Below are 27,435 nucleotides of genomic sequence, written 5' to 3' on the forward strand. Positions count from 1 at the left end.
TACTCCTTGAGACTCTGGAACCAGTCTGATTCCTAGAAGCATCTAGAGGGCCAGAGAACCACTAGACTCCTGTTCCATAGAATGAAGTAGAATCAACTCCACTGTCTTAGCCATAAGGCTGTGATAATTCACCCACGTTTGTTCAGCCACAGTAAATTTTAAGCTCTAAGTGTTTATTTTAGTGCCATCATTAGTATTTCATAAGTAAAGAAAATTATGCTACACTTAAAGTAATAATACGATACAGTTAAAAGGAGTACCTAGAGAATCTTCATTCTATATATAAAGAAATTTAATAAATGATAATATGGCAATGTGAGGTTTAAACATGGCTTTGTATGATAAGATAATGTGACTCTACAGAACTCTGACTAAATAGACTGATTTTTTTCCTTTTTCTTTCTCCTTTAGGAAGGTGCATCTTCATCTGGAAACAAACGCTGGGTTTCACAGTGGGCTAGTTTGGCTGCAAATCATACAAGGCATGATCAAGAAGAAAGAATAATGGAATTGTCTGTACCTGTTCCTTTAGAGAATGGTATTTCCCCCCCCCCTTTTCTTTTTTGGGACTCCTACATCAGTTTTTTTAAAAACAAACTAAATCTGTATAGTGAGAAGTAAACTAAACCTAAATAAACATAATCACATATTCTCATGTTTATACTACATATATGATTTTATTTGCACTAATGCAGATACCATTAAAATATAACTAACTGAAGAGCTAATTTGTAGGTGAAAAACACGTACATGTATACAAATTTATATGGTAAAAATATAAAAATGGAAATTTTATTATTTTTTTAAGATTTTATTTATTCATACACACACACACACACACACACACACACACACACACACACAGAGGCAGAGACACAGGCAGAGGGAGAAGCAGGCTCCATGCAGGGAGCCTGACGTGGGACTCGATCCCAGGTCTCCAGGATCACACCCCGAGCTACAGGCAGCGCTTAACTGCTGCGCCACTGGGGCTGCCCTGGAAATTTTAAAGTAAGATAATTTTAAAGTAAAACAACAGTTCCAAATTACAATATTCATTAATATCATAAATACAACAAGTATTTTAATGCTACTTTGTGCATTTAAGTAAGTGTACAATTCAATAAAATTCAATATTTAATACAATTCAATAAAATTCAATAAAAAAGAATACTTAATTTACTTAATATCTTTTGCAAGGCTATGTAATAGACTTTTATTGCCTTCTAATAATAATTCTGTGAATTGAAATAAAAGTTTTCTTTAAAAAATGAAATTTTATGCCTCTAATGATTTTATTAGGTTGAATTAATTAGATTCTTAATTAGAAATAAAACCCTCAAGAAGAATTTGCATGTGGCTTTTTATCTATATTCTTATATCACTGATTTACAATAGAAACTAGAAGTAATCAATAGTATTACCAAAAGCTTCTCGAGAAGACTGAGTGATTTGTGCAGATTGATTGACACAAACTGGTCACTGTTTGGGGAACAGGGAACCCAAACAGAGGGGTCAGAGGGTCAGAGGTAAGTTTACCAAAGAATGCATTGTGAAATTAGTCAGTTTAGCTGAAGAAAGCAAAATTCTACCCGTTATAAAATATAACAAACAAACAAAACAAAAAAACAAAAACAAAAATTAAATATAACAAACAAGCTGACCCATTATCTGTTTCAAAATGTTTCATCATCTTCTAAATTAATTTATTTAGATAAGCTGATAAATGCATTTCAATACTAAAATATTCTTGTTAAACATTCATCGCATGTGCCTTAGAAGCAGGACAATTTGAGAAATGCTAGAAAAATACAAAAAGATAAAATAGCCAGTACAATTTAGGTACTTATAGTAGCACTATAGAGATGAGACATAATACAGTAATGTCCTGACTAATTGCTAAAGTTGAATCAGGAAGTTTAGTAGCTGTTTTCCTGCATCATAACTATTATATTGCTGTGAAATTTAAATGTTCAACTTTCTGAATTATAAAGGGAGAAAAGACCCACAGAAGTTAGGTCTTGGTATCTTGCCTCCACTTACCCTCAAAAATGAGAATACTTTATTTTTTTTTAATATTTTTTTTTAATTTTTTTTTGTTATTTATTTATGATAGTCACAGAGAGAGAGAGAGAGGCATAGACACAGGCGGAGGGAGAAGCAGGCTCCATGCACCGGGAGCCCGATGTGGGATTTGATCCCGGGTCTCCAGGATCGTGCCCCGGGCCAAAGGCAGGTGCCAAACCGCTGCGCCACCCAGGGATCCCTGAGAATACTTTATATGTTAATTTTTATTTCCCTAAACAGACGTCCCTTTTCTCAGAAATATATTCCAAGTATAGTAGTCAGCAAAATCCTCAGGTATTCTCAAATCCTCTCACATAGAAATATCAAAGTGTATATATTCTCACTGTTTTCTATGTAACTGTGAAAAGAAAAAGTGATCATGTGTTTCTATATGAGGTGTTAATATACCAGAACACCATAATTTTAAAATCCCTCAGTTTATAAAAGTACAAGTTCTGTTACTTTGTTTCACGCTTAAAATTTTTCAAAATCTTGGGGTACCTGGGAGGCTCAGTTGACGAAGCATCTGACTCTTAATTCAGCCCAAGGTCATGGTCTCAGGGTCTTAGGATCAGATGCTCCACAGTAGGCTCTGCGCTAAAGAGGGAGTCTGCTTGTTCCTCTGCTCCTACCCCTGTTCCGAGCTATCTAATAAATAAAATCTTTAAAAACAATCCTTTTAACAGAGTTAATTTTTTTTTTTTAAGAAAACCTTCTAAAGTCTTACATTTTCTGTTTTACTTAGGAAATCCAAACTTGTCCTTCTTTCAGATAGATTACAATGCTCATTAAAAAACAATGTGGAACTTGAACTCATGACTCTGAGATCAAGAGTCAGATGCTTAACCCACTGAGTGACCTGGATGCCCCTAGATATATTCTTCTTCTATACTATGTGATTGAAAGTGTTTATTAGGCATTCTCTGTGCAATTCTACAAAACATTTTCTTGAGCAACATTTCATGGACCTTATAAAAACAAGAATGAACACAGTGACCTTCCCTGCCATAAAGTATATTGAAAGAGAAAGAGCAACAAATGACCCTAATTTTCATGTCATAAAACTGCCTTTTTGACTACCCCTGTTAGTAATCTGCCTGTTTGTATATCGTGGCATTGTACTTGCTCTTGAAATGGCTCTATCACAATGCTGGCATATTTATTCAGAGTTTTCTTGTACACTAAGCCATTTCTTAGCTTCCACTGCAAAATCTAATGTAATATGATATTCTTTTTATTTGTACTTTTTTGCTCTAATACATTTCTTTTTTGTGGTTTTATTGTATAGATACAGATATCAGCGAGTCTGGCATTTCAGTACGAAGTACTGGCTCGGCAACTTCCCTGGCTAGTCAGGGAGAGAGAAGGAGACGCACCCTTCCCCAGCTTCCAAATGAAGAAAAATCTCTTGAGAGCTCCAGAGCCAAGGTTATAACACAGAGGTCAGAGATCGGAGAAAAACAAGACACAGAACTTCAGGAGAAAGAAGCTCCTACACAGGCATATCAGAAGGATAAACAAGATGCTGACCGACCCCTGAGTAAGATGAGCAGGGCAGTGAACGGCGAAGCTGTTAGGCCTGGCGGAGATAATAAAACCCTTCTTCACTTGGGCAGCTCTTCTGGAAAGGACAAAAGTGATACTGATAAGGAAGCTTCTGTGGTAAAGCAGACATTGGCCAAAATTCAACAACAGGAACAAAAGGAACAGGCACAGTGGACACCTAGCAAGTTGTCTGCTTCCAAAAATGTTTCAGGTCAGATAGATAGGTGCCGGGAGGAATCTTTTAAACAAGAGTCACAACCTCAAGAAAAAGTTCCAGGACACTCTACCAGCAAAGGAGAAAGGGTGACACAAAATGAGGGCAAGCGAAGAAAAGCTGAGGATGTTCTCAAAGGTCAGAGTTCAAAAGGCGGAGACAAGAAGGAATCCTCAAAGTCCTTAGTGCGGCAAGGAAGCTTCACCATAGAGAAACCTAGTCCCAACATACCCATAGAACTTATTCCCCATATAAACAAGCAGACTTCATCCACACCCCCTTCTCTGGCATTGACAGCTGCCAGTAGGATACGAGAAAGAAGTGACTCTATGGATACTGATTCCAGTATGGACACAACTCTTATTCTGAAAGACACAGAAGCAGTGATGGCTTTTCTGGAAGCCAAACTGCGTGAAGATAATAAAACTGATGAAGGCCCAGATACTCCCAGTTATAATAGAGACAACTCTATCTCACCAGAATCTGATGTGGACACAGCTAGTACAATCAGTCTGGTCACAGGAGAGACTGAAAGAAAGTCAACCCAAAAGCGAAAGAGTTTCACAAGTCTCTATAAAGATAGATGTTCCACAGGTTCTCCTTCCAAAGATGCTACAAAATCATCATCTTCAGGTGCTAGGGAGAAAATTGAGAAGAAAACAAAAAGTCGTTCGTCAGATGTAGGCTCAAGAGCGGATGGCCGTAAATTTGTACAGTCCAGTGGAAGAATGAGACAACCTTCAGTAGATTTGACAGATGATGACCAAACCTCTAGTGTACCTCATTCTGCTATCTCTGATATTATGTCATCTGATCAGGAAACTTACTCTTGTAAATCTCATGCCAGGACTCCACTTACCTCAACTGATGAGCATGCACATTCCAAACTGGAAGGAAGTAAAGTAACTAAATCTAAGACTTCTCCTGTAGCACCTGGATCATCCAGTAAATCAACCACTCTTCCAAGGCCGCGACCTACCAGGACTTCCCTCTTGCGCAGAGCACGACTTGGCGAAGTGTCCGACAGTGAACTGGCTGATGCTGACAAAGCATCCGTTGCTTCTGAAGTGTCCACAACCAGTTCCACGTCAAAGCCCCCCACAGGAAGGCGTAACATCTCTAGGATTGATTTATTGGCTCAGCCTCGTCGAACAAGGCTTGGCTCATTATCAGCTCGCAGTGACTCTGAGGCAACGATCTCTAGAAGTAGTGCCTCTTCGAGGACTGCAGAAGCCATCATTAGAAGTGGAGCCAGATTAGTACCTTCAGATAAATTTTCTCCTAGAATTAGAGCTAACAGTATCTCTCGACTATCAGACTCCAAGGTCAAAAGTATGACCTCAGCACATGGCTCTCCTTCAGGTAATTTGGATCCAGACTTTTTATAATATTAGCATATTTATTTCATGTTTTGGGACTCCCTTTTTAAAAAGAATTAGATGTCTAGTGTTACTTCTAAAAATATTCAACAGAAAGGTTATGCTGTAAGAGGATATTTTCTATAAAATTATTTTAGCTCATTAGTAAATGGAAGATTCAGAAGTTACACACACTTCCAATTAATACCCTGGGACAAAATAGTGACTTCAAAATTAGTATCTGTTTAGGAATTTTAATTGTCTGGTTGACGAGATATCTGGATTCATGTGTCGAATTAGAGGAGGAATAGTATCTGGTTTAAATAATAGGAATTAACAGGAATAGGGATTCTTAAATATCCTCACATACTTCAAAGCCCTTTGCAGAAGCCCTTTATCTGAAGAAAAGTAGTATGCTTAGCAGAGCTAAGTGAAATAATTGCTGTTTTATCCTTGCTTTCCCATTTATGTAGAAATGTCTTATATTTTTTGAAGTTAAATCTGTTTATAGTTGGGACAGGTGAAAACTAATCCTTAATTTATTTCAGTGGAAGAAGATGGATTCATGAGATAATCCCTAAGTATATATGGGTCAAACTGGGCTACAGAAACCTGATTACGAGCACTATCTCATAAAACACTGTTCTGTCACTTAACTATAGAAATTAGCTGTCAATGAATATAATCATTCCAAAAGCTATTTCCTTCCCATGCAAATTGAACGGCCTCTGGGATACTTGTCTGTTGGGGTACTTCATATTCACAGCTGTAGCCCAGGAGAGTACGAGTGTGTGACCATAGTACTAACACAGATGCTTGTGTGTACCCTGTACTCATGGACTCTTACTTCATAATCAGCCTCACCCCTGGGTGGGGCTACAAGGGCCAGTGAGGAGAAGCCAGCTGGTCAAAGACTTAGAGATCTCTTATTAGCAAGCATCCAAGTGAGCCTAAGTCTTGAGGGAAGAGTGAGGGAAGGTTGGTATACAATCCTGTGTTCTGACTTTTATGTCTACCACGGTGGAGTCCTCAAGACTCAAAACTAACAGTGCTCCTCATGTTCTGTTTTCACTTTTAATTCCTCCTCTCTTGTCTTCACTGCTATTCCCTCCCCTGCACTCACAGCTCCCTCTCTCCTGGTCAGATCTGTGGTGGGAGTGCAAGTAGGTGGGAAATAGGGATTACGTAATCAGGACTCCAGAAGAATAGCTGATTTTCCTTCATGCCCCATCGTCCCTGCTTCTGCACTGGGAGCTCTTGTTGCTGGTTCATGCAGTTATTGCAAGCATTTTAAAACTGACTGCTGTCTGTCGGTTTGTGTTTACCCAGTATTGGTGTTCTTCTGTTCCTTATGGCTCTACCTCTTCAATTCACATTTCCTTTGTGCTGCATTCTATGGTGTGTACTGTGATAGAATTTCTTCTCTCACATGGCTTGTTTGATCACCTCATCTCTATTTCAGTACATAGAAATGTTCCAGTTTTCTCGTGTCTCACTGTAAGCTGTAATGCAAGCCATATGTCACCAAGTAGCATGGAACAGTTCCTTCTATACTGGTTCTCTGGTCTGTGACACATGAGTGATCTGTTTAACATGAAGGGCTTCTGTGAGGTGCAAGCCAAAGAGGACTACTTAAGCAAATCTAAGAAACTGCTATAAGATGCTATGTCTTCAAAGATAAATTTTGTTTTCTCCTTTGAATACAGAACTTGATAAACATGCAGTTTTCTATATCCAAAAAGTACCTTCAGTTGCTTAACGATATTCCCTAGTACCCTTTGGGCCTTCTTCATACTTAATAGTAGTATATTAAATAATTAGAACCATAGAATTTAAAAACTGGAAGGATTATTCAGTTTATGTAACTTAGGCCAAGAGATGCAACAACCTGCCCTGCCCTGGTCACATAGCAGAGGCAGGGACAGGATGAGACCTTTTCATTCCCAGCCTCTTGCTGTTTCTTCTACCACATCCTGTCTGGCTCTCAGAAATACTCTGCTTACAAGCTTCTGGGCAATGCCTGGAATTTATTGGAATATTTCCAGAAGTATATACAAGGCCAACATACAATATATTTGGTATGTTGTCCACTATAACCTATGTAATTCTGATGTGTTACTAAATTCATGAAGCCACATTGTGATCCAGGATTGTATGTTTGGATTCTCTCAAGATGCCTGTTTATAGTATTCTATCCTATTACAAGGACAATGGCTAGCATCTCATAGTTAGTGGTCACACACTAGCATAGTTATATGGGTAGGCAATAAAAAAAAAAACAAGAAAAGCAGACACTTGATCTAGTTGCTAAATGGGTTGTCTTTATGTTACGGCATTTCTACTTAAGACAATTATAATATCTTGACTGGAAAAGAAAATAAAAATTCTTAGATTTTGAAATATGATTTAAGAGAATGTAAAATCATACTGGTCAGTGTTGTTGTACAAACTGTAAACTTAAAGGACTTAGAGGTCTCTGAACCTAGAGCCTTGATATGTCCAGATTGGCATATGTGAAAATAATTCTGTAATGTTTCAGATTTCATAATTTAGGCCATGTCTAAAAAAAGTTTTCCAAAGAAATGTATATGATAAAAGTAGAAGAATGGAAATCTCTGGCTTAGAAACATTAAAAGTTCTTTGATGCTTCTTTAATTCTGTAGTAATTTGCTTTTAGGAAAGTCTAGTCTCCACTACCCACCCCATTCCTTCAGTAATCCTTTAATATCAAGTTATGTTAAAATGTCCAGATTTATTTTGATAAGATATATTTAAAACTAAGTGTGCAAGGTTTTCAAAGTAAAGCAGTTGGTTTTCATTAGGTACACATCCTTAGATTTTTTGCTTTCTTATTTTTATTCCAAACCTCAAATTTTATAGATGGTAGGAATTAGATGTTGGGCACGCATGGCTTCAGTTATTTCTTCCTCAAGGTCAAAGACCAATACAGAACATTTGTCAGGGATCTTTTTCCCCAAATGATCTTAATTGCTACATGCTTATAAATATACCCGTAAAGTATGTTTGTGGTTCATTTCCCACAAAAATATTCTGATATAAAGTGTGAAAATGCAGTGTTTGTTTCCTGAAATGTATTTGTTACATCTATAGATGTGGATGTGTTTTAAGGCCAACAAAGTTTTAGTTAGCAATGAAAGAAATCAGAGCATTCACAAATAAATAATCCTGATAACTATTTCTTCATATTTAAATTCTCAATAGTATGTTTTCATAGTGAATATAGTAGTTTATTACTTCCATAAGAGGGAGTGTTGCATAATTTTGTAACTAAGCATTATATTAATGTAACTAAAATAATTTTCAGGTTAGCTACAAAATTAATTAAGCTGATCTTAGAACTTTGATTTTATTATATGTGCTATCTAGTATCTCACTAACCAAGGAAGCCTCCCTAGGGCCTGGCATTGCAAATACTTTTGTTATAATATTCAATTTAATGATTTATCTGAAATGCCTTCCTGGTACCAATAATATATCAAATAGGCCTAATGCTGCATTTTAACTCTATACAGGATTTTACTTAGACAATAAAATTCAAGAGGAAGAAGTAAAATTCTTCACAGGTAGAAATCACAGAAACTATCATTCTATGAGAAATTGAGGATATCTTTTCAAAGAATTAGCCTAACTAGAATCATAAAAAAAATTTTTTTAAATAAAGATTTTCTAACATGTAACTGTGAAGTATTTGGAATAGCAACAAATGAGCTATGAACTCTGGGAGTTGGTAAACTTGGCTTAAACTTTGATTTAAGTAAGGCAAGACCTTTCTGGGCCTGTTTTTCTCTCTATAAATTGAAGAATTTATGCTAATGTTAAATAGAGATTCTTATATTCTAAAATTCTATGAAATAAGTAGTCAATAGGGAAAGTTAAAAACATTCTAATTTGAAGTTTACTCTGCAGTAACTAGTCGATGGTAGGGATTTTTTTCTTCAGATAAGTTCTTTGGGAAATAACAGGCCCTGGCATTAAAGCCCCTCTCCTGGTCTCTCTTCTGCCAGTAGTGATCATCCCACTGGTCTCCGCTCTCCTCTTGGCTGTTACACAAGCCAAGTGGTGTCTACACCATACTTGAGCTCTGCTTCCTAGTACTCCCCATATGATAGGTGTGCCATTAATAAAGATAACCCTTAATCATTTAAAGATTTACTAGCCATATTTTCATTTCTTGGCTATCCCCTGTTTATTTTATCTCTCATTTTGCCCTCAATTTTAAGAGAACAGGCCTAAATATGTTACCTTTCCATTTTTAAAATATCCTTATGGTACCTTATGGTTGCTTTTCTCTGGAAAGATATTCTTCAGTAATCTTGCTGGCCTCTAGATAGACCTATAAAAATAAGTGGAAACTCTATGAATGTCATTTGAAAAGAAGTTTTTCTCTTTTTCCCCCCAAAATGTAATTATTTTCTGATCTTGAGACTCAAAGTTCATTCTAATGTGGCTCTATTTACATGCCATCACCTGACATTTAGCACTTGGTTCTCAGTTTCTCATTCTGCTTTCATATATTGTGCTACTCATAAAATATAGTAGCCAATGATGGCATCCTTTGTCAGTTACCTCTAAGTCAATGACCTAGCTCCATCATCCCTACGTATGTTTTCACATCTCCTGCAATTTATTAAAACTCTTTGCTATTGATTTTGTTTTCACTCCAAACAACTTTCAGTTGTTGTAAGTATGGTTTCCATAGTTTCCAAATCAAAAATCAGGAAATCAAATCTATGAATGGTCCTTTTCTTATTTGTGAACTTGTTTTCTATGAATGATATATTCTAAACATTGATGTTTAATGGCATGCCTTTATTAAAAAGTATAAACATTGCAATATTTCTATTTTTTTTTCTAGAGTCTTTTTGCTCTTATTCCTAAAGTGTTTCTGAAATTGTTTTCAAGTCTTGGGGTTAGTTCAAATTGTAGGACTTTTCAGATGTCTAAAAACTAGTAATTTTTAGTGGTAAAAGTATTTTTATGTTAATGAATTATCTTGTAATGGCAAAACTGGAAAATTTATTGACCACTACCTCCAAAAGACATTATGAATAATTACCTAGAGTTGTGTATATGTGTTTGCATACACTTTTCCAGAAGGCCATGAAGTTTCTGCATATCTTCTTATACCCGTGAATCTCGTTCCAAGCTCTAGGAGCTTCAAATGGGAGTGTGAATCAGGATGAATTGGTAGGCTCTGGTTCAAGACACATTCCTGTTTATAGATTTCTCTGCTTCTTAAACCAACTCTGGTGGCATTGTATATCAGTTTTATTTGACAGCCACCTGAGCCATGCTAGGCAAAACTGTGGTTTGGGGAGGAAAAGACAGGAGAGGTACAAAATTCCAGTGAAGCAGGATGACGGAATTGTAGACTTGACCAATCTTTACAGCCTAGGGTCAGTTTCTGTTTTAAAAGAGGGGGAGCAAAAAAAAAAAAAAAAGAGGGGGAGTAAGAGAGAGAGAAAGAAAACTCTTCTAATATTAATGGCAATTGGAATTTATAGCAGATGCTGAGTTTTTGTCACTTTAGCCACTAAAAATATTTCATGCTTTTCACTGGGTTTTACCTAATCTGTGAAAAGCAGGTGGTCAGTATCTAGGAATTCATTCATTTATTCAAAAATATTTTTAAAACATTTGCTAGCCAGACACTCTGCTAAGTGCTAGATATGCAGTAGTAGATTAAACAGGTGTGGCTCCTGCCCTTGTGAGGTTTACTGTGAATCAGTCATTATTGCCCTATTTGTGACCTCTATCTTATGCCTCACAAATTGTTTGTTTCGTTCTTACATTAACAGTAGTTGTGAAATTAATTTGTCTTCTGATTTTTCAGATGTGTCAGCAATACCATCTCTTAAATGTCTTTACTAACCTTAAATAAGAAAGTGATTGCCACTTTCTTTAATGTGAATATCACAGTATCTTCTGTGCCTTGAATGTCATTGGTTGTGAGAATAGCTTTGTAGAGCTTCGCTCCTTGTAGGTCTTATGCCATTGTCTATTTTTGCCATATGCTTTCAGTGTCAAAGCAGAGTTGTACTGAAGATGCTTTGTTGTGTTTTTACCATGTAAAAAGATTTTTTCCAATCATAGCATAACAGGATGTTGAATGACAGAGGTAATGTTTTTTTCTGCCATAAAAGCATAATTTCCACAGCAGGAATTATGCACATTTGTATGTTGGGAAAAGAGAGATTACCATCTCCATGTTGAAAGTCCATGTGGCATGAGGAAATCTTTTCCCGTATTTTTATTTTTGTTGTTGTTACTGTCATTTTAAAAAATCCATACCTTCACTCAAATGATATATATTTGCAACTAAAAAGTATCCGAATTAAACATTTATGAATAGAGCTTGCTTAGTTGTTTACCATTAGTGAATTTTTCATCTGAGTGTTTTATTCACCATACTACGGAAAACATGGTCTTTCAATTGTCTTTGATTACTCATTGTTTTTAATTCACCAAAATGTATTGTTTCTATCTTTAAGAAGTAGTAGACATGATTTTTGTTAGGTATGTGTATGTCAGTTTTTGAAAATTGTGCTGTGTTTGTCTCATGGTGTTTTTGAAATCATGATTTTTATCTCCTTTAAAAGGTAACATAATAATTCTTTTTTTAATAATTAAACTAATTTAGTAAATTCAAGATGGAGGCGCTTTCCTACTGATTATGCTTCCACCTCAGAAGATGAATTTGGATCAAACCGTAATTCCCCTAAACATACTCGTCTACGTACTTCTCCAGCCCTGAAAACCACTCGGTTGCAGAGCTCTGGGTCAGCAGCAATGCCTACTAGTTCTTCGTTCAAGCACCGGATCAAAGAGCAGGAAGACTACATCCGAGACTGGACAGCCCATCGAGAAGAGATAGCCAGGTTGGTTTTAATGGATCATCTTTAAGAGCTGAAATTTTTTGTCAGTGTTTCAACTTGATAACAAAGTTTAGCTTGTATCTGATTTGTGTAAATTAGTCCAAGAAATGAAATCCACAGGTAGCTATGAACTTAGTTTCCTCCAAAGTGTTCCTCTCCATGCAGTTTCTCCCGGTTCATGTTTTTAACACCAGTGCTACTAACATATTGTACAACTGATTTATTTTGGTTGCAGCCCCCCTTTCTTGTTTCTGGTGAAGATACTGATGAGTTAATATCATTCTTGAAAGGTAGTGTCAGCTTTATATAATTAAGAGTTGTGCAGCTCAGTTTTTTATTACTTTCCTTTTATCTTCCAAAGAGGTAATAAGCACACTTGTTGGAGATATTTTGCTCATGTTCTCTGGGGAGACTTAGAGGAGATGGATTTTTACTCACAGTTTATGAGTTCATTAGATACTAGTTTAATTCAATCCTTTATTAATTATTTTGAGTATTAAATAAATTTGTAGGACGCCTGGGTGGCTCAGTGGTTGAGCATCTGCCTTTGGCTCAGGGCCTGATCCCGTGCCACATCGGGTTCCCTGCAGGGAGCCTACTTCTCCCTCTGCCTCTGTCTCTGCCTTTCTCTTTGTGTTTCTCATGAATAAATAAATAAAATCTTCTTTTGAAAAAAGAATATTAAATAAATTTGCTTAGTGTAACTAAAAGTTGTATCCTAAAATGTAAAATTCATGCTGCAGAAGTGATTTTTAATTAGTACCTTATCATGGCTAAACATTGAAGAGAGGCTATACTCAAACAGATGCTAACTGTAGTTAAAGTATATTTTTAAGTTTGTAAGATACTAAATTTTACTGCAGTGTTTTATACCCTATGTCACCTAAAACATTTTCATGTTTATGTGCTACAGTTATTTCCGCCTTCAGTTTAAGGCTCTAATCTTCAAGTTTTATATTAGGCAATATTATTATAATTAAAGAACATAATATGTAATAATCCATAGATGCTTAAAAAATAAACTCTTAACATAATTTTTTTTTAATTTATTTATTCATGAGAAACGGAGAGGAGAGGGGCAGAGACACAGGCAGAGGGAGAAGCAGGCTCCATGCAGGGAGCCCCAACATGCTACTCGATCCCGGATCTCCAGGATCATGCCCTGGGCTGAAGGCGGTGCTAAACCCCTGAGCCACCCGGGCTGTCCCTTAACATAATTTAATAGTGTTTATCTTGTTTTTCTTTGTTGACTTCTATGAATTATGTTTTTTTTTCTGGCTCATTACTTTAATGTAATGTTTATGTTTTGGGGTCTTTAATGACTATTTACTTGTAATTGCTTTCAATTCTTTTAGACCTGCCCTTTTAATCTCATTGTACTGCTTAAACATTTTATTTTACCGTATAAATAGCTTTTTGTGAGACAAATTATTGAGGCATTGTGAGCCAGTTCCAGTTAGGGAACAGGCCTGTCTGTGCTTCAGGATCCATTAATTGTCATAAACCCACAGGATGCCTGCAGGGAGAGAATCTCCCTCATGTTTTATGTTTTATTATTATAAAACTCATGTTTTATTCTTGTGGGTGCAGCTGGCAACAGCAGACTTCGCCTTCGCTCATTCTTTCCCCTTCCTGAGGAGGAGAGGTCCTCCTACACCAACTCAAGAAGTACCTTGAGGGAATAGTGGGTGTGTCTGCTTCCCTTTGAAGGGCACCCCTCCCCCCAAAACTCAGACCCCTTCTTCTGGGCCAAACCCCTTCCCTGCCTCCACCCAGGAAAGCTACCACAGAGGAGACAGTGCACAGGAGCTCAAGGTGACATTTTTCACTTGGCTCTACCTTGTTACTACATGCATTTTATCACCACCGTCTGCATGTGTCTCGTTAGGTATACCAGCAGGACTGCTAAACTGCCTATTATTTAACTTCTAATGACTTTATTCCTTTTCCTTCTAGTTTGTTAGTAGCACTGTGGTTATAAAACTTGCCTTTGGGATTTTATTTTTTAAGGTGTGTTTTTCAGCCATGTATCTGAAAGCAAGGAAACCAGATGGATTGCAAAACTCCAAATAAAACATTTGTATCATTTTAGAATTTCGTCCTCTAGCAGTTTTGATAGGAATGGAGACAGAATATGAACAACGATTATGAGCTTCAACTTAAAAAAAAAAGCACACAGATCAAGAGATGTCAAGAAATACATTATTATAAAATATTCCAATGAGTGTAACCTAGAAGCATTAAGGAATAAGTCAGCTTAGAATTAACAGCTATATAAATAGGTCCATACTCTATATTGAATTATAAATCTGTTATTTCTGCTTGAAGATATTTATTACTTTGGTTTTCTTGATAATTTTGCTTTTTAGAATTCCTAATGCTGGTTTTTAGTAGGTGCTGAGACTTTTAAGCAGTGTGGATTTAAACCAATTTAATGGTCTGTATTACTGAGTCAACTTTAAGATAGGAATCGTTGTCACACAAAGAAACAGCTGGCATGTACATGATAAACTTGCAAATTAAAAGACGGCTTTTAAGGTGCTTACTGACTAACCAGTTTATGTCATGTATACATTAGAGTTGTTCATGTTAGCATAGTTTTTACTGCATAACCTGTTGAGATTGCTATTGTCTGTTTATTTAATTCATTTTTTCTAATTAACTCAGATTGCTATCTACAAAGATCAGAAGCTTCATTGTACAAATGTCTGCATAAAAAAACTTAAAAGCAAAAATAGATTTTTGGATAAGCTCATGCTTATCTATGTGTTGTCTCTTTTAAGCTTGGTTATTCGGTTTCTCTGAATTTTAGTTCATTTATTTCAGAAATGCAAGAATTGAATGTAGTATCTAAGAAAACACGGTAAACTCTTCCCCAGAAGAATTATATCAACAGTTATAAAATAACAAGTTTTTACAAGTTACAGTTACAAGTTTTTCAAAATTACACATGGAATGATAATGTGTGATATAGCATGACCTAATAAAAAGATCTAGTTACACCATTTAAGTATTTGTGACTTTAACCAAAAAGTGTTCAAATAACCTCTCTTAAGCCTTATTTTCCTTATCTGTAAAACAAGATGATGAGTACCTCTCCTACAAGGTGGCTGTGAGAATGAAGTGAGTTGAGTATAAAGCTTCTTTCTAGGGGTGCTTATTATCATATAGTGGTTTTGGTCATATTATAATATACATTACATAATTATACATAATGTGCTCATTATATTTATTCTAAGCTTATAAGAACAGGGACTCTATCTGCTTCCTCATCATTATAGCCCTTAGGGTATATATAGCATGGTGCCTGGAACGTGATAAGAGACCAAAATATATTTATCAGTGTACTTCCTACCGTTTTGTATTGGTAAATAAAGGAATTGACCACAGGTCGTGTCTGTTAGGCCATAAGCTTCCATTTAGCTTCTCTTTTTAAATCTGTTAGTTAAATTGTTATGCAGTTACTGCATTCCTTAAAAGTCTTTCAAGCTTACATTTTGCCCAAGTTAAAAAAATGATAATTTGTACCTGCTTTCAGTTTTAAAGTTGCAGAAGCTTTCACTTGTTTTAAGAATGTTCTGTAATTCAGATACCTTCCCTGTGGAAGTAGCCAAATTGACTTCAGTAGATGCATTACTTAGAATTTTCATGTCTCATTGAATTGAGATATTTTTGAGAAAAGCAAGATTATCACTGGTAGATTATTAAGTTTTCTCCCTCTTAAAAATAGCAGCATTGGAAAAAAATCAGTTTTTTCTTTTGCTCATCACTGGTAATACTTATTTAGTTCTTCAGTCCGCATGGCTGATGACACAAATAAATGGCTCTGTGAAAATGAGCTCTACACTTGGGATCTGGCCTTGCCTTAGCTATTAGTAAATTATATTGTCACAACCAAGCCACTCACTTTATCTGAGAATGTGTCCTTATTCACATTCAGTTAGAGAAGTCCTACCTCACAAGAACCTTGTGACTCGCAAATGATATAACATCGTGTACTATGAAGTGCTGTGTGTCGCATGAAGTCAAAGTCATGTGTTGGAGTTACTGACCTCTTTGGCCATCTGGGGAAGTTTATGGAGCTCCTCTCAGAATAGTGTTTCTAAATGCATCAACATAAAATACTTAGTTGTGTTTCAATAGGACTGCATTTCTTTATAATAGTATCAAAATATTTTTAAAGTGACAGAGCAATAATTAGTTCTTTGTTAAAATACTTACTGGAACATAATTGCTGTGGGTTTAATGACTGCTGTAGATTTAATTTTGAAGTAGTAATGACTAGTTGCTTTAAGATACCTATAGCAACCATAATGTGATTTCTGTTGGTGAAAAAAAATGACAACCCAATATTACTAATACCAATTGTTTGTTACTTGTACTTAAAATCAAAAGAAATGCTAAGCTTCATTTGACAAAGGTTAGTGAAAATGAAGTTGTAATTACTTTCTTATCCAGGTGCAGCGACTCCTTGGATTCTGTTTGCCATTGTCCTCTATTAATGCTAGTCATTGATACTAACAGTGGGTTTTAAAAGACATAGCACTACTTCTGGGTGTTAACATATTTTTCAAAGTGACAGTTTATGTGAAATTTAGTTTTATTAACTTTTGGAATTAAAGTTTAAGACCGTTAGAATCAAAATAGTTAATAGGATTTCCAAAAAATCCTAAGTTTTTGGTGCAAATCTTTAATTAGATACACAACTTCTATAACTGATTCTTTCACAAATGATTGTTTCTAGAACTGTTATTTAAAAGGGATTAAACTTCTTTTCTGAAATTATTACCAGGATCAGCCAAGATCTTGCTCTCATTGCTCGGGAAATCAACGATGTAGCAGGAGAGATAGATTCAGTGACTTCATCAGGCACTGCCCCTAGTACCACAGTAAGCACTGCTGCCACCACCCCTGGCTCTGCCATAGACACTAGAGAAGAGGTAGGAGATCTTCATGGAGAAATGCATAAGGTTCTTTCTTTTCTTTATTTCTTTTGCTTTTAGCTTTTTGCTTAGTTTATTTTAGTTACATCCACCCTCCCTGTTTGCATGAAGCACTGCATTTTCCAACTTTGGTTTAAAAAATTTCTTTTTATGTTTTTGTAGCAAAACTAGTAAAGGCTAACATTTGGTCTGCTATTAACATGAAGCTGTAAAAGTACTTAAAACAAGCACTTTGCCAATTATTGGTGTATAGTTTTACTTAAAAATATGAGTATAAAAATAGGAGTATAAATGGCATCTGAATAGCAAACTAAAACTTGATAGATGATTGTGTAATGTTTCTATAAAGTCTGGCTATGAAAATACTTCAATTAAAGGGTATTTTTATACCTGCTTAGCTGGTCGATATCTCTACTACCAAATAAAGAGAAAATTCTACAGTTTTCACTACTTTAAATAATTCTTTTGAAGAATACACACGCATATATACTCAAGGATACACTTTGAAAACTGAAATGTATGTATTTATACATTTATACACACACACACACAAAAATACAGATATATTCGGTTTTGAAACATTCTTGCAAATTCTGGAATGTAAGGTAGCATATATAGATTATTGCTCTTCCAAAACCAGGGCCTCCTATTCTCTGGCTTCAGGGCCCAATATTTGCACAACACTGCTCCAGAAGATGCCTTTAACAGATAATATAAAATTAATGGTACTCTGCCATGTTTGGTCTCTTGATCTGGTACAAGCAAAAGATTGGCATTTGAGAGAATTAATTAAAAGTTTTATTAGGACAAAGCCACATTCTTTTATTTAATTATCATCTGGCTGTTTTGTATTGTAATGTCAGAAATTAATAGTTAGATGGACACTGAATGGCTGCAAAGTCTAAAATATTTATTATCTAGCCTTTTGCAGAAAAAAAAAATATGTCAGCCTCTAATAGCTTCTCAATTTTATAAGATAATGTTCTCAATAGTAGCCCAAAATGGCTAGCCTTTTTGACAGATTTGATTCTAATAAACTGTGTTAATATTTTCTTACTTTGCTTTTTGTCACATTCCTTTTATAATCTAATTCTTTGATGGTCATTGTTTTGTTTTGTTTTTTCTCCTTCATGTGTTGTCTGATTTGGTAAATGAGCTTTCATGAATCTGTGTAGAGTTTTGTTACCACATTGATCAATTGTAAATGTATATAAAATCATCCTCGTTGAAAATCAAAAGAATCTTCTTGGTGGCAAGACATACACAATTCTTCTGGTACATTTTAAATGATAAGATATTATTTTCTCAACTATCTAACTAAATTTTATCTAACATGATTATGCATTCACTCAGACCCAGTAAAATTACTCAACATTTCATTGAATAGACTTTAATTTTTCTTTTTTATTTTATTTCTGAATAATGTACTAAAGTTTATTCCTTCTTCAGTAAACCTGAGTTACTTTGTATTGTATTTGTATAATTTGCACTGTAGGTGGCAGTATGTCATTTTTACTAAAATATGTAATTTTTGTAGCATTGTTCAAAATTTACCTAAGACCAAAATACTTCATTTAATTTTTTTTCCTTTCGTACACTTAATTGGAATTTGCAGTTTATGTATCTGTGAAGAAATTTGGCACCTAGATTTGGGGAGAAAAAAGAAAAAAACAGATAGGAAACTAAAAGAAAAACATTATTTTACATTGGTAATACAATGTGAGTAAAATGAACATGTCCATCTAGATGGCTCAGCCCTTTCTACTTAAATCTGTTTTCCATTTTGGGGAAATCTTATCCATGGAAGAATTGAATTTAACATAGTTATGTATTTTGGATTTTAAAAATAAAATCTATGTAGGTGAACATCTATTTTATTAAACAGGTACCTTTAAAGTACTTATAAAAAGAAAGAGTAATTGGTTTATTGAAGATATCATGCTTCTGTTACTACATGACAATGGAATAACTTCTGTCTAATAAAATTATAATGCCAATATCGGGACTTTTCCAAATTATTCTCATAAGGATCTGCTTTTGTCTTATTAGTTGGTTGATCGTGTTTTTGATGAAAGCCTCAACTTCCGAAAGATCCCTCCATTAGTTCATTCTAAAACTCCAGAAGGAAACAACTGTAGATCTGGTGATCCAAGACCTCAGCCAACAGAGCCTCCTGATCACTTAACAATTACAAGACGGAGAACCTGGAGTAGAGATGAAGTAAGTAAATCATTAACTTTAGCAAATGTCAGAGGAGGCATGTCTTGTGAGAAAAGGAGGGAACTGTTCGATAAATGAGGCTAGGGCAAAAAATAACTTGTTCTTTTGAGTAGAATGAAATTTCATCTGACATCACATCGTGTATACATAATTAACTATAAATGAATTAAATTTCTAAAGGGTGCAAAAGCAAAACTTTTTGTAAAAAAAATATAGTTAAATATCTTTCCACATTATTGCAAGGAATGATTTCTTAAAAGACACAAAAAGCTTCAGCTATAAAATAAAAGATTGATAAATTAGAGTATATTAAAGGACTTTTTATGAAACAGAGTCAGCAAAGGATTAGTATACAGGATACATAAAGAAGTTCTACCAATCAATTTAAAAAGACAAAAACAACCCCCCCCCCAAAATTTCCAAAAGACATAAACAGCATTTTACTGAAGAGAAATTACCTAAGATCTTCAAAATACAGAGATGTTCAACTTCCTGAGTATTTAGAGAAATACATTTCAAGGCTACAGGGTGATTCTTGTTCAATTTACAACAAACTAAAAGTCTTAAAATATTAAGTAATAGAGAACATGGGTACATGGACCTTCATGTGTTGCCGATGGAGGTTAAATTGCTGCAGTCACTTGGGAAAATGATTTGACATTATTTCCAAAGTTGAACATAAACATATCCCATGATCATATGACACAGTTTTAATGCTAGTAAAATACTCAAGAGAAACCCTTTCCTATTAACAAAAGTCATCATGCAAAAGGATATCTATAGTACCACTGTGGATGCTAACGAAAACTTGGAAACAATGTAACAGTTTTTATCAGCAGAAAAACGAATGTATAAACTGGTATGTTCACAAATTAAATAGTTACAGAATAATCAAAATAAATGAACTACAGTGTGCCACAATATGTATGAATTTTAGCAATATAACATTAAATGAAGGAAATAATTCCCAAAAGATTACATATAATATGATTCTTTGTCATACGTTTTTAAAAGTGAAAACATATGCTTAGGACAGAAATAGATACAACAAATGATATGAAAAGGAAAGCAAGGGAATGATGAATGGAATTCAGTATATTGTTTAACCTGGGTGGAAGGTAGCAGGGAGATGGGATGGAGGAAACCAGAGGACCAGTGGTAGATTATATCAGTCAGCTACTTCTGCATAACCACAAAAATCTCAGGGATATAGAGTGGTAAGTATGTATCACACACCTATGGGTTACCTGGTATAGCTCAGCTGGACAATTAAAAGTTGTAGGTTGAGTCCAGGTCTGCCCACGTGTCTGTCATATTGCTTGGACAAGTCGGCTAGCCAAAGCTTGTTCTTGTCTTACTTATATCAGAAGCAGAAGAGGGCAAGCCCCACCATGCAGGCACATTTCATGTTCATGTCATTCATGTCTGCTCATATCCCATTGGTGAAACCAAGTCATATAGTGGAGGTCAAAGACAAGTAACCTCTTCCTTTGGGATAAGGAATGAGTATTTTGGCCATCTTTTCTGTCACCTGGTCGTTGCTGTATTCTAGCTTTTGTTTTGGCTGTTAGATTATTATTATTATATTAAAGAGAAAGAAAAAGTAGTCTAAATTGAACTTGTGATTTATGTCATGAATGAAGAATTACGATTAATTCTGTGTACCTAAATATGGCTGTGAGAATCAGGTATAGAGAGGTTTATTGAGAAGATTTATGATAATGGAAATTAGATGAAATGAGTTTGGGAAAAATTCAAGGATATGGAATTTATTCACCAAAGAATGGTTATTTCAAATAGCACCATGGGAAGAGCTGATTGAGGAATGACATGCAGTGGTAGTATAGGTAAAGGCTTATTAGGATGTGGGTAGAAGGAGAAATTAGGAAGTAGCAGTGGACAAGAAGGGTTTAGTCATAGGTTGGCATCCTGTTAATCCCTAGATTTATGCAACAGGAGCTAAAAGTTAGTATGTAAGAATGTGTATGTTTGCAGTATACTACTGAGTAGGAAAAAAATGTCCAATGGCAAAGCATGAAGCCAGCTCCATAGTTGCCACTGCAATATCCTGGATAGTTTTAAAACACACTCTGTCTTTGCCTAAGTAATAGATGTCTTCCACTCCTGCTTTGGCTTGTTTCCTCAAGGCTCACAATATACCATCATGTTTGTTTAGCCTTTCATTCCCTGTATGTTGCTGATCACATCCTAAGTAACTTTTTATCCCTCGCTAACTCCACACAGTAGGAGTTATTCTTAGGTTCTAGTTTTCCATGGCACCTTCCTTATTTACACTACCCTTCACTGAACTCCTTTTCATTAGAATTCATGTAACACTGAATCACAAAATTTAGTTATGTTCTTTGAAAAAAAAAATTTAATACTGTTTCCTATATACTTTTAACTCCGGCACTGATCTTGAAACCTGCAAGGTCATATCCTATTTTCTGGATTGTCTTGCAGAGTCTAGATACGGTTCTGAAATACAAAGAGGTGATTTGGGAGCCCACACCAACCCCAAGTTTTCTTTTCTAGCTTCTGCAGACCAAATCCAGCCTGCCACCTGTTTTTGTAAATAAAGCTTTATCTCAACACAGCCCGGTCCACTTACTTACATGTTATCTATAGCTGCTTTCACAACAATGAATTTAGTAGTTGTGACAGAGACCAGATAACCTAAAATCTTTACTCTCTGGGCCTTTACAGAAGAAGTTTGCCAACCCCTATTTTTGCCCATAAATTTCAACTAGGGTGGTATCAACTGCCATCATAAAAACTTACTTTTTAGAGTAAATCTTTAAAAAGAATCTCTCCCACTAGACTCTGGCCAAAGAGCAAGGATCGTAATCTTCTTGATCTCTATATTCATATTATTTGGTGAAAGTATAAATAATAAGCTGAGTATTCTAAATTATTTGTATTTTCCTTTTTATGATTATTTGATTCGGAGGCTAGAGAGGTGGGATCATGATAGTAATTGAAGATAGGATTATATGGATTATTTTTTTTAAATGATATGACCAAAATAATGAAACCAGATGAGTTATTTTTTGAAAAGGAACTCCTTTATCAGTATTTATTTCTCTTTCTCAATTTAGTTATACATAACTCAAATGATATTCCTCATTGATTTTTTTTAATTAAAATTAGCATAAATACTAAATCCCTCTAAATATAGTAGCTGTGAGTAGTGTTCTTGGTGTTTATACAATACAGTGATAATATTTTAATTTAATTTCTTTGGATGTTTCAGGTCATGGGAGATAATCTGCTGCTGTCATCCGTCTTTCAGTTTTCTAGGAAGATAAGACAGTCTATAGATAAAACAGCTGGAAAGATCAGGTACTGTTCTGTTACTCAAACTTCCGGGCTTATATTGTTAGGAGACACCTGTTCCATGCTGTGCTCACTTGCTACCACCTACAGCTGAGAGGAACGAGTGAAGGCAGTGGCACTGAGCTTACCGCTGCCACTGTCATGTTCCTTCTCTTTTTCAGGTATAAGTAATAGCCAGAAGCTAGACCACATGAAGGGGGCAGAAAGGGAAATAAATGTCCTAAGTAATCACCCCTTTATAATGGAGAGTTAACAGCTATAATTACTTAGATTAGTTTTGTTAATAACCAGATATAATTTACTCCTCCACAAAATAATAGTGAAGTATTTTAAATTAACAGACCTTTTGGGCTTCTTTTATAAGACGTGAAACTTAAGGCTAGTTTTTATCTTCCTCATCAGTAAAGAAGACGGTACATAATCCTGTCAGACTCAGAATACCTGCTCACTCGCCTGCCTTGTGCACTCAATCGTGAGGGCATCAGAACTGTGATGGGCAAATAATATGCAGTCAAAAATCATTCAATCCGATGAAATTTGAAGACTTCATTCCCATATAAGAGTCTTTTAATTAGCATTATTTCATTTATTTATTCCTTTAGGTAATAATCCTTCCAGTATGTCCTGGTTTTAGAATATAATTTTAGTGGAATTATATTCAAAATAACAATTTCATCAACTTCAACTGCATTGCGTACTTGAAGCAAACTTCAGGCATGCGTGATTTCTGGTATTAGTAAGTAGGCATGTGATTAGACCCTATACATTTGTTAGTTATTGTATAATGACTTATTAGTTAGGCTTAGGGTTTTTTTTTCCTACAAATTTCATTGGATGGACTTCATTTTCTGGCTACATGCTATATTGGCAACTCATAGGAGGACGGGTTGTCATGGCAAAGGGGAACTCTGTGACCTATGAGAGAAGAAGGTAGGATCAGCAGACTTGGAAGTTTTGTAGTTGCTGGGGAACACACCTAAGATGATAGTAGAGTACTGATTGCTTAATCACCAAGTATGATGAAAATAAAAACAGTAGGCTCAGGGCACATGGGTGGCTCAGTGGTTGAGCATCTGCCTTTGGCTCAGGTCATGATCCTGGGGTCCTGGGATCGAGTCCCACATCAGGCTTCCCGCAGGGAGCCTGCTTCTCCCTCTGCCTATGTCTCTGCCTCTCTGTCTCTCATGAATAAATAAGTAAAATCTTAAAAACATCAACAGTAGGCTCACTTATAAGCCCAGTCAGGGATCCCTGGGTGGCGCAGCGGTTTAGCGCCTGCCTTTGGCCCAGGGCGCGATCCTGGAGACCCGGGATCGAATCCCACGTCGGGCTCCCAGTGCATGGAGCCTGCTTCTCCCTCTGCCTATGTCTCTGCCTCTCTCTCTCTCTCTGTGACTATCATAAATAAATAAAAGTTAACAAAAAAATTAAAAAAAAAAATAAGCCCAGTCAGAAACTACAGAATGTCATATTCATAAATAGCATGCAACTAATTTAGTTTCTTTAAAATCAAATGCAAACCTTGAAATGCACACATTTTTAAAAAAGATTGTATTTATTATTCATAAGAGACACAGAGAGAGGCAGAGACATAGGCAGAGGGAGAAGCAGGCTCCATGCGGGGAGCCCCATGCAGGACTCAATCTCAGGTCCCCAGGATCATGCCCTGAGCAAAGGCAGGTGCTCAACCACTGAGCCACCCAGGTGTCCCAAAATGTACACATTTTTTAATTTAGAAAGAATCAAGTACAATTTTATATTGCTTATATGTTGAAATAATTGGTCATTAGTGTTTGATGAGGATCTAATCATGGTAAAAACACATTGAATTGAACATAATGTTATTTAATTGTATGGCTGTCTATTTAAGAGAAATCGTTTAGATAATTTTTTTCCAAAACTATTTCAAAAGTATCTTTTAAAAATATTGTTCAAGGTGTTCTTTAAAAAAAAAAACCCGCATAAAAGTGTTTTAAACTACTATTAAAAAATAAATACACTACATAAAAGCAGTTTGCTTTTTATCTTCCAGTTCCCATATAGCTAGATTTTGCATGGTATTAGATAGTCAAAAGCTGGGTTAAAGTAAGAGGGCTAGGAGATGATAAGAGTTGACACTGGAGAGGTAAGGAGGCCCGTTACTCAAGAGTTTGCACTTTATCTAAAAAGCTGTGGAAGGCTAATATGTTAAATATGGGCTCCCTTGATATCCCGATGTTATCCATAGAAGTACCTGTAAGTCTCATCATATGGTCATGTGACCTGCCAGCTGGAAAACTTTGACATCTCCTCACCTACTACCTACTGAAATACAAGTCCTCCTCCCACACTAACTGGGTCCCCATCTGTTCATTTATTCATCCAGTACATCTTCATAGCACATCTGACTGATACCATTCTTTCATCCTGTTGACTATTCCTCAGTCCACACTGAACTCATCCCTAGTTTTCTCCAAAAAAAATACTTTGTCCTTTGACATTTAATTAAAATTGAGACCGAAGAACACATTCGTTGGTTAACTCTACTGTCTCAGAAATTTGACAGTGTGAGCATTAAATTTTACTATTTGTAAACCACTATAACAGGCTCTCTGGAAGATAACCAGGAAGATAGAAATAGAACATCATGCCAAAGGTTTACAATCTGGCCAGCAAGGCGAAGCATATAGGCAATTACTGTACAAGGTAGTGTGTGCTAGATCGGTGCCCAGTTAGTTAGAGGGTAAAGGCAGACAAAGGGTCACTTTCACCTAGGACAGTGAGGGTAGGCTGTATAAAGGGTTTCATTCAAAGATGGGTATTTTAATCAGCACATCTAAGGAAGAGAGCCTGAGCCCTTTGGATGGAGTATCAGGGTAGTTTGGGAAATGACTGGTCCTTAAGTTTTGTGCCAGGAGTTACAAACTCAGATGCCTAGCTGATCCTAACAGTATGCGCCTATTTAAATTGCCCCCATACTTTCTATGGGCACAATTGGAAATATTTATACAAAAACTGTTTTACAGCATTCTCATGGTATTCTATGTGAACGTGACCCTCTGAAGCTGTGTAGCACGGCCCTCTCTATATGCACTACCAGTTTGTAACCCTGATTTGCATGTGTTGAGGGATGGGCCAGAGAATAGATAGTGAAGGTCTTAAAATATGAACTGGAGACTTTATTCTAAAACCAATTGCTTTATCGAAAAGAGTATTTAGCTAAATAGTTAAATAACTGAAAAAAGTTATCCTTAGCATTTGTGCTGTGTTTTCCATGTTAACATTTAGTCTGACTACTATTTTGAATCCATAATGTGATAAGATCACTCAAAAGCCATGAATTTTTTTCTGAAAGATCTATAGTGACCTTTAAACAAAGACAGCTAAGTTCTAGCCATTATGGCCTGGTCTAAAGCCATGACCTTGATGTAGTTTTCTGCTTCCTTAATATTTAAATAGTATATTTGAGCCTACTTCCTAAAGTCAAAATGCTAAATTTGGTTTCTTAAATCCATAGCACAATACTCACACATCGTCTTTTTAAAGTAAGTTTCTTATCTGTTCAGTGGCTTGGAGGTCTGGGGGGCTTTTCAAGTGAGTCAGGATCCTCAGGTGACCATCCTGAGCCATTTTCAGCAAAGGTGATTTATATATCCTTTAACAGTTTGAGAAGCCTTAAGCATTCCAGTAGCCAAATTCTGGCAGACTTCACTGGGTTTTTAGCGCAGACTTGCTGTATTATATACAAGTCCATTCTCATTTGAGAACTATGACAGTCTGATGGTGCCAGGGACTTTTACAAACCACATAATTTACTTACATGCCTTCGTGTCATGGTCATAACAGTAACAGCTCTTATACAGCTGGCAAGGAGGTTTACTAGCTTTTCCTGTTTCAAAAATTTCACAGAAGAATATTCTTATATCAGTTTCTAGAATTATTATTGCCCTTTAAGGAATGGAGATGTATAATTGCAGATGTTCTGGACTTAATTTGATGTTGATGAATTTCATGTTTTTCAAACTTAAAAGTAAGGCATTTTGATCTTTAAAGAAATACAAATAATATAGTGTACTACTTAAAAACTGATCAGCTTCTAGTAGTAAAAATTTACTTACCTGTATAGTGTTGATGTTTATATAAGGCAGTTGAATTAAATTTCCAGGCTATTGGGATCCCTGGGTGGCGCAGCGGTTTAGCGCCTGCCTTTGGCCCAGGGCGCGATCCTGGAGACCCGGGATCGAGTCCCACGTCAGGCTCCCTATATGGAGCCTGCTTCTCCCTCTCCCTGTCTCTGCCACTCTCTCTGTGTATGTGTGACTATCATGAATAAATAAATAAAATCTTAAATAAATAAATAAATTAATTAATTAATTAATTAATTAATTAATTAATAATAAATAAATTTCCAGGCTATTTAAGGCTCAATAAAGAAATTTTAAAAGAAACCAGAAAGATGCCTATTATTTATATCTCTCAAACTGCCAAGTCATATCGAGGATAACTACTTTTGGAAGACAGATCAAAACTTTGTAATACTTTTATAAGTTAAGAGATTTGAGTTTAGCTTCTAATGTAAGGATAATTATTTTTATTGGCAGTTGTTTTTATCAAAAGGATAGTGTCTAAACTCCTATTGGTTATTATAACACAAATATACTAACGTGAGTTAAGATTTTTAAGGAAAAGCACAGTGAGCACTCCAATTTTTGCCTTTTAATCAATAATTGATCATACCTAATTCAGTCTATTTTCATCTTATATTTATACTGCATATGCTCCATCTGAACAAAGTTGTGTTTTAGTAAGTGCTTATTTTATGGTTAATTACAAATATTAGATAAAATGTGGGGGCTATCTCATCTACATTTGTTTTATAT

At 35.6% G+C, this 27,435-nt stretch overlaps 1 protein-coding gene across 14 annotated transcripts in view; it reads left to right on the plus strand.

The window, feature by feature from the left end:
- CEP170 (centrosomal protein 170) overlaps positions 1–27,435 on the plus strand; it is a 129,727-nt gene that overhangs the window by 97,479 nt on the left and 4,813 nt on the right. For 9 of the 14 annotated variants that reach the window (XM_041751085.1, XM_041751117.1, XM_041751126.1 and 6 more), the window contains 6 exons: positions 412–538; positions 3,353–5,185; positions 11,843–12,080; positions 16,870–17,047; positions 19,070–19,240; positions 22,494–22,582. In XM_041751085.1, the coding sequence (XP_041607019.1) occupies positions 412–538; positions 3,353–5,185; positions 11,843–12,080; positions 16,870–17,047; positions 19,070–19,240; positions 22,494–22,582 (2,636 nt within the window). The remainder of the gene's footprint in view (positions 1–411; positions 539–3,352; positions 5,186–11,842; positions 12,081–16,869; positions 17,048–19,069; positions 19,241–22,493; positions 22,583–27,435) is intronic. The other 5 variants (XM_041751104.1, XM_041751129.1, XM_041751114.1 and 2 more) reach the window with 3 other exon arrangements.

This window comes from Vulpes lagopus, chromosome 1 (assembly GCF_018345385.1).
Source record: "Vulpes lagopus strain Blue_001 chromosome 1, ASM1834538v1, whole genome shotgun sequence".
Taxonomy (NCBI): domain Eukaryota; kingdom Metazoa; phylum Chordata; class Mammalia; order Carnivora; family Canidae; genus Vulpes; species Vulpes lagopus.